The following is a 12,313-nucleotide window of genomic DNA, read 5'->3' as shown; positions in this document are numbered from 1 at the left end:
AGCCATCTACACATCATAGGGAGATTTCATGGCACCTTCTCTCCATCTACCTGATCATCCTGAGGAACATCGGGATTTTCTTGTTTACAGTCCTGTGTAAGGAGAGGATGGGGACATCTCTCTGGTGTTGTCCTCTCACTGGATAGAACTGGAGGAAACACATACAAGGACTGAATTCATTCTTTACATACAGGTGATTATAGGCCGTGTGTTTAGTCCTGTCTATTACCTGGTGATGTGAGGGGCTGGGGAACTTCCATCATGACGTCCTTGTACAGATCTTTGTGTCCTTCTAAATATTCCCACTCCTCCATGGAGAAATAGACGGTGACATCCTGACACCTTATAGGAACCTGACACATACAATGATACCGTCACCCCCGATCCCTTCATAGCGTTACTGTATATTGTCCCAGCATTCCCAGCAGTGTCACCTCTCCAGTCAGCAGCTCAATCATCTTGTAGGTGAGTTCTAGGATCTTCTGCTCATTGATGTCCTCATGTATCGGGGGGTGAGGTGGAGGTCCCGTGATTGGGCTCAGGGGTCTTCCCCGTCCCTCAGACACAGGGTCCTGACAGCGCTCACTAGAGGTCTTCTTCACTACTGTGTAATCCTGGTTATGGAGAGACACATTAATAAACCTCACTACAGACATTTCCAGAGTCCTCACCTCTCCAGTTCTGTCCATCTGTTATTCCCATAGATAAGAATGATGTAATGTGACGTCATCAGAATCTCTCACCTCTCCAGTAAGCCGGAAGAGGATCTCTAGGGTGAGGTGTAATATCCTCTCCACCATCTTGTCCCTGTCCCTATCCATCCTTGATGGGTCAATCAGGAAAATTCTCTTATATAGAAGATCTGAGAAGATCCGATATTGTAGGGACCTGAATGGGGAGAAGATGACGATGTAATATCATAAAGATCCCATGTAAGGAATCTCCGGAGCTGTTACCGGCTTCACATGATCACTACATCCAGTCCTGGCCCCGTCCTGCCCCCGGTATAACACACAATCCACCTATAGTCACACAGAGATTTATCACAGAACATAGACCTGGGGCCGTCAGTAACAGATAATGATAGAGCATTAATATCTCCTGATAGTGACAACATGGAGCGGGCGACGGCCATAATGGAGACTGGACAGTAACAGAGCAGCGAGCGGCGTCAGGAGGGAAGTGACCCCATCTAATCCCATACAGACAGATCTCCTGATAGAGCCGCACAGACGGGAACACGTTCTGTCTCCTGGAGTGTGAGCGCAGCACTGAGGGGGTTAATGTAATGGGGAATCTCCACATACCTCCTCCTGCAGAGCCGCACACTGGATATATGGCTGCTCTGTGCTTATAGGACCTGTGATGATATCACATGGAGGGGAGGAGTCAGAAGTCCAATGTTACACACCACTTCCTGTAAACTCTACAATGACTCCTCCCCCCATGTGACTGGTCACATGACTGTGACATCACAGGTCCTGTAAGCACAGAACAGCCATATACAAGTGCATGTCAATAAACAATGTTAGGCCAGTTTCAGACGTCCGTGTTTCAGTTACGTGTGACATCTGGTTTTAACACAGATGCCACACGTACCCATGTTATTCTATACTGTTACTCACATGGCCGTCTTTTCACACGGACCGTGTGTCCTCTCATGACCCCGCATGCACGCACGAAGACATGTCCGTTCTTTTTTCGGCAGCACGGGTGTCACTCGGATCGCACACTGATGTGATCCATGTGACATCAGTGTGACACGTACCGGAGAAAACACTGGTCTGTGAAATAAAAAGATTTTCTATATTCACCTGTATCCTGAGTCTTCGGCTGTCTCCTGCTTCTGACCGTCTCTCATTATAGTCAATGATTATTAACTACACTGAGGACCTGGAAGCCAGAGCATTGCCGGGGACAGCATCACCGGGGACAGCATCGCCGAGGACAGCATCGGGGAAAGCACCGCCAAGGACAGTGCCGGGGAAAGCACCGCCAAGGACAGTGCCGGGGAAGGCGCCAAGAACAGCATCGCCGGTGACAGGTGAGTATTCAGCAAGCAGTGTGTGTGCAGTGACGTCCAGGAGGTCATTGGAGTTCATCAAGCTAAAGGTGTTCTATTGACCTTATGCTACCCCTCTTAAAGGTCATAATGGCAGAGGAAGGATGGCAATAAAGGGTGGAATAGAGTTATATCTTTTTCAGCGATAAGTCCTGCTTTTGTCTTGGACGCAATGATAGTCAAAATTAGTCTGGACACCTTGCGGGTAACGTTATAAAGATGCCTTCACTAGGGAACTTCATACCAGTCCTACTCTTGTGATTATGGTGTGGCATAATGTAGGGGGAAAAAATATTCTGTCTATTGTAATGCCTTGTGATAGTATCCTGTGAAGAGGTGGTGCACGGATATAGTCCGGATCAGTGTATCTGGCAAATAAAAACTTGGCAAAAAATCCCCAGCATCCACGGGGGAATAACAAAAATAACTGCAAAAGCATACCCAGTGATACTCAATAATAAAAGGATACATTGGCATTACATTACTGCTATAAGAATAGTAAAGGGAACTTGTCACCAGTTTTGGGGCCTATAAGCTGTGGCCACCACCAGTGGGCCCTTATATACATCATGGCCGATAGAGGAGGCGTCAGCACCGGAGAACAAAGACGCACATCTGACCCAACTCCACCGCAGCGACCGTTTAGGTAATTATTATAAAGTGATTCTTACGTTCCACACAGCGGCCTGAGCTCTTATATACAGCATGTTAGAATGCTGTATATAAGAGCCCACTGGTGGTGGCTGCAGCTTATAGGGTAAAAAACTGGTGACAGGTTCCTTTTAAAGAAAGAAGAAAAATACATACAAAAAGAGATTGGAAATATTGATAAAAAGAGATTTTTACCCAAAGTAGTATGTCTTTTTACTAATTTCTCACATTAGCTATGTATTTTTCTCTTTCTCTAATATTCTTATAGCATTAATGCAGTGCCAATATATCCTTATATTATTGAGTGCCACTGGATATGCTTTGTAGTTATGTTGTTTTTTTCGGTTGGCGCCTGTTTACATTTGTTGAAGCTGCTAGTCAGTTTTCTGATATAGTTGAATAAGAAAAATTAAATATATCTATATTTTTTTAAATAAACATATGTCACGGGCGGAGGAGGCGACGCTGCGCTCTCCCACTGCTCGGGTCCGGCCGCTGCTGCTGCTGCAGCTGCCGCTGCTGTTCGGTGGTGGCTCGAGCGGTGGGCCGGATCCCGGGGACTCAAGCGGCGCTCCTCGCCCGTGAGTGAAAAGGGGTTGGGATTGATTGGATGGTGGGGATTTGATTATTGTCCGTGACGCCACCCACGGTTGTGGTGATATTGGTGACACCACTGCTGCTCTAGACAGGGATCCCGGGAGCGGTGACAGACAGCAGCTTTGTTGTTAGTTCTCCCCTCCGTGGGTAGGGGGTTGGTTGTCCCGGGGCCCGGTGATGGGGGTAGGGATGGATTGCAGGCGGGCTACGGGGCCTGGTGAGGTGCAGGGTCGCAGGGGCAGCGCTGTGCCGCACGGCACGGTGGTACTCAGCCAATGATGAGGACACAGTTCTCGGTAAAACAAACGGCTGGATGGATGGGTCCCACAGGCGGCTGCGGTGTTGTTTCTCCCGGCAGGTTGGTGGTGACTGCCTTTCCCTGCACCTATGTACGGTAGATGGTTCCAATGGGTTCTCACCGGTAACCCGCTCCCCAGCTTGGATATGGGCTGGGGGAGCCCCTTTTGCCCGCAGGCTCTGGCCCTGAGAAACGGTTGCCTTGGCGGTGGCGGTGTCTCCCTCTCTTGGTTGGACTGTTGCTTTCTGTCGGGAAACCCAGGAGGTTCCCTTCACTAACGAATTCGGCAAATTCACGGCGACTCCTAGCCTTGCCGGGGTCCGTAATCCCCTGCCAGGTGGTGCTGGCTTCTCCTAGCGTACCGGTCCGGTACCGCCGTCCACCGCCCGTCCACGGTCCTTACGGTAGACTCCGATAGGCCACTCCTGCAGACGGTCACCACCGTCTGCCAACCTTGCTGATCCGTCCGGGCCACACACCCGGACCAACTTTTGTCTGCTCACTTGCCACTTTCCTTCCTTCCACTTTCATTTCCCTAGCTAGACTGACTGCTTTTCCCGCCTCCAGGACTGTGAACTCCTCGGTGGGCGGGGCCAACCGCCTGGCCCACCCCCTGGTGTGAACATCAGCCCCTGGAGGAAGGCAACAAGGGTTTTGTGTCTGACTTCGGTGTGCCTGATCGGGAGTGTGGGGTGTGTGGGTGTTGTGCTCTGTGGCCCCTGGCTTGTCCAGGGTGCCACATTCCCCCTTAGTTAAATGCAGACCGTCCGCGGGCTGCCCATCCATCACCGGTTTTATTTTCACCAACTGAAAAATAGAAAACGGTAACACATAACAATTATAATAACATCTTCCCACATCGGGAGGTACTCTTACTTAAAACGTTGCGTAACGGTTACAGCTTCCGCTCTCTCCCACCCAAGCAACCTGGCCCTGATGCTGCCCCTAAGCAAACAGGCAGCACCCCTTGACCCCAGTCCTGCACAAGTTGCCCGAGCGGGTTCTGTCCTTTTCAGGGGACCCACGTCCATGGCGATCCCCTGAAACCCCCAGAGGATCGCCACCGGTTTTCGGTGGTGGCTGGGCCCCAGCCTGCTCCACTGCGGGCCCTTCCTCCAATCTGCCTCTCCGGAGGCGGTAACGGTAGAAGCCATAAAACATTATTATTTACAAGCCACAAGTTTGTGGTTGCCCTGCTAGTTCTCGGACCTGTTCATAAGGAGTTCCTTATGCATAATTTGAAAAGGGGGTCCCAACGGGGACCAATTGCCGGCAACGACCGGTTCCAAGCAGGCTGACAATCAGGTAGCAAATCAGATGACTTCATCGGTAGATTATTCTTTTTCATTCATTTTAACTTCAAACAGTACTTTTAACACACTGGTGGTCCCAACGGGGACAAGGACAACGGTATTCCGCTGCCATCACTCTGAGTCCTCGGTGGTGGCGGACCCATCCTCTGCCACCAGCATATCAAACATGCACTGATATGCCTGCTGTGACAGTGGTGCCCAGTATCCGTTCCCACCGGTGCGCGGGGTGTAGAAAACCACTGGGTCCCCTTCGTAGCGGGAACGCTCACTTGCCCCCTCAACCTCAGCAGTGGGCTCGGCGCCGGGTACCGCATTCTCCGGGTCCCCGGCCCTTGGCACATCAGGCTCCACGGTTGTAGCACGGTGCAGTAGATCAGGTCGACCAACACTGGGACGCCCCGTAGGTGATGGCAGGGGGCGATACAAAAGCCGAGATCGGACCGAGCCCCTCAGCCGCCGTGGCCGGTCCTTGTGGGACATGGGAGCATGGGTCGCCCATCGGCTCCATCTCGCCGGCTCCCAACGCATACGTCGGGACAGTCGCAACCAGCGCTTCTACCTCACTGGTCCACTGCTCCATCACCCGGAAGATCTGATTCTGCTGACGTTGATTGAACTCAACTACTCTGGCCCTCATCCACGCCACAGTCCCGGGCTCGGGCACGGAACCCGGTGCAATCACTGCCGGGGCCTCCAACACATTTTCGTTAAGGGGCCTCGGCTCCGGTGGCCTCTGGGGAAGCAGTTCAGGGCTGCCCCAGGCGTCTGCAGCCGGTCGGTCCGCTTGGGCGGACGGGCAGGGTACCGCTACCGGTTGGACAGGTAGCAGGCCTAGTGGCGGGGCGGCAGTGGCTAACGCGGGTAACGGGGGAGGCAGCAGGGTGAACGGGTGTAGGCCGGGCCCCCCAGCCGCAGTGGCCGATCCTTCGGGAATACAGGGACGTGGGTCTCTTACCCATTCCTCCAAATCTTCCTCCACCTCGCATCTCCGCATAGCAGCCACCACGTCCGCCATGTCGGCCTCCCACTCCTCCAGGAGGAGCTGCATGCGCGCCTGCAGACGATGATCCAGCGGGGTGGTCCGGTCCTCCACCCACGCCGCTGTGCCGGGCGCAGGGGTTCCGCCGCTGTTAGTTGGAGCGGACATCTCAGCAATCGTGCTCTCCAGGACTAACAACAAGATCGCCACAGGGTCCTGGCGTCCCTGCTTTCACAGCCACGGCTACATGCGGCCAGCCACCATTTCGTCCCCTTAGTCTCTCTCCGGCTCCTCCTCTACAGGGGCGGGGTTTTGGCCTTCGCGCCTCTACTACTCGAGGAGACTTGAACAACAAGCGGAGAATGAAGTCTTTAGATTTGCCACAATAGTAGTATATCCCATGGCCCAAGAACCACCAATACATAGGTACAATTTGCACATAAAAAATCTGTTTATTGGGTCAGGCATAAAACTGATTCATGGGATATAAATAGTATTAACAGGTAGGCAGGTTAACAGACAAGGATAGGCGAGCAAATATCCCCATGTGGGGCTGCATGGAAATGAAAGAGTAAAAAGCAATCTATGCTTGCTCCCTGGTAGGGCCAGTGCAAGTGGTTTACAATTAAAAAAGGCACAAAGGTCAATGTATTTGACCGAGGTCAAAAACGTTCAGTGAAAAACAGCCAATATCATATTGCCACAGCACTAGACCCAGCAGGGAGCTTACCATAGTTAGAGACTCACATGCAGGCACACATGGGGACCAGTCCCAACACGTGTTTCGTAGGGTGACTTCCTCAGGGGACCGTGGACAATAAAGGAAACAGTGAGTTTTATACACCAGCGGCTGTCTCATTATTTGCAGCACCTGTCGCGATTCCAAAGAACGTAGACGCGCCGCGCTAGCGTGGGCGGCTACTCCGGCGTCACCTGGGCTAGGGCAAACCCCTTTGTGACGTCAATTTTACCCAGGAGACACTCAACGGAGAGCCGCGCACACTGCGCATGCGCAAAGCCGCAATCAGGAAGCGCGACTGCAAGTGCCATATTTACTACTGGCAGAGGTAAGGGCAAATCGCTTTACAATTTAAAACGAGTTTCGAGCAGTATAGGAGGGGGAAAATGCATACGATTCACCACAGTAGTACCTGGGATAATATACATTAATAAGTATTACAGTATTTTTACAGCAAAATTATATCGAATATAACAGGACAACAGTCAGATGAACCGTATCCAACTAATAGTCATATACAGGAGATCCTTGCTTATTTTGTTTCTTCCCCGCTCCTTTTCCAATGCAGTAGGACGAAAATAGTAATGACAAAAGAGACATCCGAGAGGGACACAAAACGGAAAAGCGACAAAACTGTGGAAAAAAGGACAAAAGGGTCCAATTAAAAACTGATAAAAAACATTATATCAAGCAGATTCAATACAGGGATCTCGCAGCCAAAGCAAAGTAAAAAAAGCCAAAAGGCAAAAGTCAACCACAGAAGAGATACACTGGTTCATAGATAGGAGGTAAAAGTCTGCCTCTCATTCAATCCTTTAGGGGCCACTGTGTCGAGGAGAAAAATCCATCGACATTCAGCCCGTGCCAACGTCTTATGAATGTTACCACCCCTCAGTCCAAGGTGCACACGGTCGATCCCCCTTACCTTAAAACTTGAGGGGTCCGAACCGTGGTGCAACCTGAAATGGCAGGGGATGGTCTTAAGGGTATCAACATCCTCGGGTTTTACTTGCTTTGCAGCAATAATATCCCTAGTATGCTCCCTCGTCCGGACCCGTAATTCGCGACTAGTGAGTCCGACATATATTAGGTCGCATGCACACGTGGCGTAATAAATTACGCCAGTGCTGCTGCAAGCAATATACTGTCGGATCTCGAATATTTTGGAGCCATTGGAGGAGGCAAAGGATGTTGCCCTAATGATATTACCATGACGACAAGCGAGACACGAGCCACAAGGATATGATCCACATATAGGGCGTCCAGTCATAAATGATGGTTTATTTTGTGACACATAATGACTATGGACCAACATATCACACAGACTCCGGCCCCGACAAGCCGTCATGAGGGGTCGGTCAGGAAGCATATCTTTCAACACTGGTTCTGTTTGTAAAACAGACCAGTGTTTAGTCAATATGCCACGGATGTGGTCCCATTGGCGATTGAAAGAAGAGACAAAGCGAACCTTAGGCTCAGCATGCTTTGTCTTGTTAGGGTTAAAACGCAGAAGAAGTTGGTCTCGTGATGCCGATTTAGCACGACTATAGGCCTTCTTTATGGATCTGGTGCTGTAGCCCCTCTCCCTGAACCTGTCCCGCATTTCATCAGCCCGACCCTCAAATACATTCGTATCTGAGCAAATCCGTTTCAGGCGGATGAATTGGCCAGTCGGAATAGCATTAATGGTGGACTGTGGATGGCTGGAAGATGCATGTACAAGGCATTCACGGAGGAGGGCTTCCGATAAATATCAGTGGTCAAAAGACCCTGATCATTGATGGAAATGCCAAGGAGGAGACGCTCGAGCGGGAACTCTTCGCGCCCAAGATGGCGGCTTCTTCAAATTTTCGGCCGGACACCTCCGGCGGTCACACAAGGCGCACTTCCACCAGTCAGTAGAACGGTAGGATCCTGTTCGTGACGCCAAGTTGTCGCGGCCGGAGGAGGGGACGCTGCGCTCTCCCACTGCTCGGGTCCGGCCGCTGCTGCTGCTGCGACTGCTGCTCGGTGGTGGCTCGAGCGGTGGGCCGGATCCCGGGGACTCGAGTGGTGCTCCTCGCCCGTGAGTGAAAAGGGGTTGGGATTGATTGGATGGTGGGGATTTGATTATTGTCCGTGGCGCCACCCACGGTTGTGGTGATATTGGTGACACCACCGCTGCTCTAGACGGGGATCCTGGGAGCGGTGACAGGGAGCAGCTTTGTTGTTAGTTCTCACCTCCGTGGGTAGGGGGTTGGTTGTCCCGGGGCCCGGTGATGGGGGTAGGGATGGATTGCAGGCGGGCTACGGGGCCTGGTGAGGTGCAGGGTCGCAGGGGCAGCGCTGTGCCGCACGGCACGGTGGTACTCACTCAGCCAATGATGAGGACACAGTTCTCGGTAAAACAAACGGCTGGATGGACGGGTCCCACAGGCGGCTGCGGTGTTGTTTCTCCCGGCAGGTTGGTGGTGACTGCCTTTCCCTGCACCTATGTACGGTAGATGGTTCCAATGGGTTCCCACCGGTAAGCCGCTCCCCAGCTTGGATATGGGCTGGGGGAGCCCCTTTTGCCCACAGGCTCTGGCCCTGAGAAACGGTTGCCTTGGCGGTGGCAGTGTCTCCCTCTCTTGGTTGGACTGTTGCCTTCTGTCGGGACTTGGCTGTTGGGAAACCCAGGAGGTTCCCTTCACTAACGAATTCGGCAAATTCACGGCGACTCCTAGCCTTGCCGGGGTCCGTAAGCCGCTGCCAGGTGGTGCTGGCTTCTCCTAGCGTACCGGTCCGGTACCGCCGGGCCACCGCCCGTCCACGGTCCTTACGGTAGACTCCGATAGGCCACTCCTGCAGACGGTCACCACCATCTGCCAACCTTGCTGATCCGTCCGGGCCACACACCCGGTCCAACTTTTGTCTGCTCACTTGCCACTTTCCTTCCTTCCACTTTCACTTCCCTAGCTAGACTGACTGCTTTTCCCGCCTCCAGGACTGTGAACTCCTCGGTGGGCGGGGCCAACCACCTGGCCCACCCCCTGGTGTGAACATCAGCCCCTGGAGGAAGGCAACAAGGGTTTTGTGTCTGACTTTGGTGTGCCTGACCGGGAGTGTGGGGTGTGTGGGTGTTGTGCTCTGTGGCCCCTGGCTTGTCCAGGGCGCCACACATACAAAAGTTTATTGATGCATTTAAAATATTTAAAAACAAAAAAAACAGTACAGACACAAATGATGCCGTCTGACGCATTTGGGACTCAAAAAAATATGATCCTTAATAATAGTAACCCCTCTAATCTACATACCAGGTTGACCAGGACATTGATTTTGTCATGCACCAGTGGTATGACCATTTCTACAAAGTGTCCCTGAAGCCGTTATTAACCATAACACAAAGCTCCATGTTACTCATTACAGTGCCTTACGAAAGTATTCGTCCCCCTTGAATTTTTCAACCTTTTCCCACATTTCAGGCTTCAAACATAAAGATAAAAAATGTTAATGTTATGGTGAATAATCAACAACAAGTGGGACACAATTGTGAAGGTAAACGATATTTATTGCTTATTTCAAATTTTTGTAAAAATAAATAACTGAAAATTGGGGTGTCCAATATTATTCGGCCCCTTTAAGTTAATACTTTGTAGCGCCACCTTTTGCTGTGATTACAGCTGCAAGTCGCTTGGGGTATGTGTCTATCAGTTTTGCACATCAAGAGACTGACATTTTTGCCCATTCTTCCTTTGCAAACAGCTCGAGCTCAGTGAGGTTGGATGGAGAGCGTTTGTGAACAGCAATTTCAGTTCTTTCCACAGATTCTCGATTGGATTCAGGTCTGGACTTTGACTTGGCTATTCTAACATCTGGATACGTTTATTTGTGAAACATTCCATTGTAGATTTTGCTTTATGTTTTGCATCATTGTCTTGTTGGAAGACAAATCTCTGTCCCAGTCTCAGGTCTTTTGCAGACTCCAACAGGTTTTCTTCAAGAATGGTCCTGTATTTGGCTCCATCCATCTTCCCATCAATTTTAACCATCTTCCCTGTCCCTGCTGTAGAAAATGAGGCCCAATCCATGATGCTGCCACCACCATGATTGACAGTGGGGATGGTGTGTTCAGGGTGATAAGATGTGTTGCTTTTACGCCAAACATATCGTTTGATATTGTGCCAAAAAAGTTTGATTTTGTTTCATTTGACCAAAGCATCTTCCACATTTGGTGTGTCTCCAGGTGGCTTGTGGCAAACTTTAAATTACACGTTTTATGGATATCTGTAAGGACCAGGAGGACGGGTAGGCCCAGGAGGTGGATCCACTGGACTGAGCACCCCACCGAGGGCAGGGTACCCGGTAGCTGGAGCACTACAGGTAGCAGGACAGTCCGTTCAGAGGACCGGAGTGAAGAAGTCCCTGGGACCACAGAGTCTCTGAAGGTAGTCCGGGTGGCGAGGCTCAGGTTCGGAGGCCGGGATGATGTCAGGCAGAATCCGGAACCAGCTGAGCGAGGGGGGTCGGTCACCACACGGATCCAGGGATCGGAGACGGTAGGGACTGAAGAGATGGCGGACAGTCACCGTCCGTAGTTCTGGAACCGTCAGGACCGGTTGGCGAGGCAGGAGCGGCTCTACGAGGCAGATAAGTCAGTACAGGACAAGGCACAGGGGGACCTGACTCCTAGCTTACTAAACACGAAGAACAGGCCCCGCCCACTTGGAAAGGAAACCTCTTTATACCCTGTACCTGTGTGTTCAATATCCTGTCAGTGGACGCTAGCCCTTTAAGAGAGGGTCAATGACCACGCGCGTGCCCTAATGCGCATGCGCGAGGCCCGGGTGCCAGAAGCCAGGGCAGGAAGCGGTGCACAAGAGGCAGGAGTGCCCGGCAGCAAGCTCAGTGTCGTGGAAGTTTGCCGGGAGCGGGGAACAGGACGCTTGGAGGACGCAGGTGAGGGAGAGGGAGCAAGGAGGCTGTGGAGCGGAGGACCGGGGAGCGTGGCACGGGAGCCGGGGAGCGTGGCACGGGAGCCGGGGAGCGTGGCACGGGAGCCGGGGAGCGTGACAGTATCCCCTCCCCTACGCCCCCCTCCCCGCAACCGGGAGAGGAAGGCACGTATCCAGGGGGTACCCACATTCTCCCGGGGTTCCCAGGACCTATCCTTGGGACCATACCCAGCCCAGTCCACCAGGAAGAACTGCCGGCCCCACACGGTCTTCATGGCCACGATATCCCTTACCGCATAGATGTCATCGTCAGCAATAGGAGGAGGAGCAGAACTGGCATCAGCGGAGAAGGGACCAAGGACAACCGGCTTGAGCAGGGAGACGTGGAAGGAGTTGGGTATCCTCATCGTGTCCGGGAGCTGCAGCTTGTAGGAGACCTCATTGATCTTGCCGATGACTTTAAACGGCCCGATGTAGTGAGGACCCAACTTGTACGACGGTAGCTTCAATCGGACATATTTGGAAGCAAGCCAGACCAGATCACCTGAAGAGAAACACGGAGGATCCAGACGCCTCTTGTCCGCGTCTCTTCATCCGCAGGGAAGCGCGTCCAAGGGACGTCTTGACAGAGTTCCAAATTGTTGAGAAATCATGGACTACGGTATCAGCATCAGGGACATCTGAGGTACAGGATACAGGTAATGGGACGGAAGGCTGAAGTCCGTAAACGACATGGAAGGGAGAGCTGGAGGTGGACTCAC

At 52.0% G+C, this 12,313-nt stretch overlaps 1 protein-coding gene across 1 annotated transcript in view; it reads right to left on the bottom strand.

Moving 5' to 3' along the window:
* The window catches only part of LOC142311975 (uncharacterized), a 452,821-nt gene extending 452,284 nt beyond the window's left edge, over positions 1-537 (bottom strand). Inside the window, exons 1-3 of the mRNA XM_075350843.1 lie at positions 435-537; positions 230-353; positions 51-148 (exon numbers count right to left, since the gene is read on the bottom strand). Of these exons, the coding sequence (XP_075206958.1) occupies positions 51-148; positions 230-353; positions 435-458 (246 nt within the window). The 5' untranslated portion in view covers positions 459-537. The remainder of the gene's footprint in view (positions 1-50; positions 149-229; positions 354-434) is intronic.
* Between the last annotated feature and the right edge of the window lie 11,776 nt (positions 538-12,313).

Source organism: Anomaloglossus baeobatrachus, chromosome 5 (assembly GCF_048569485.1).
Source record: "Anomaloglossus baeobatrachus isolate aAnoBae1 chromosome 5, aAnoBae1.hap1, whole genome shotgun sequence".
NCBI lineage: Eukaryota > Metazoa > Chordata > Amphibia > Anura > Aromobatidae > Anomaloglossus > Anomaloglossus baeobatrachus.
The sequence above is the reverse complement of the archived record's forward strand: the minus strand, read 5'-3'. Positions and strand labels throughout refer to the sequence as shown.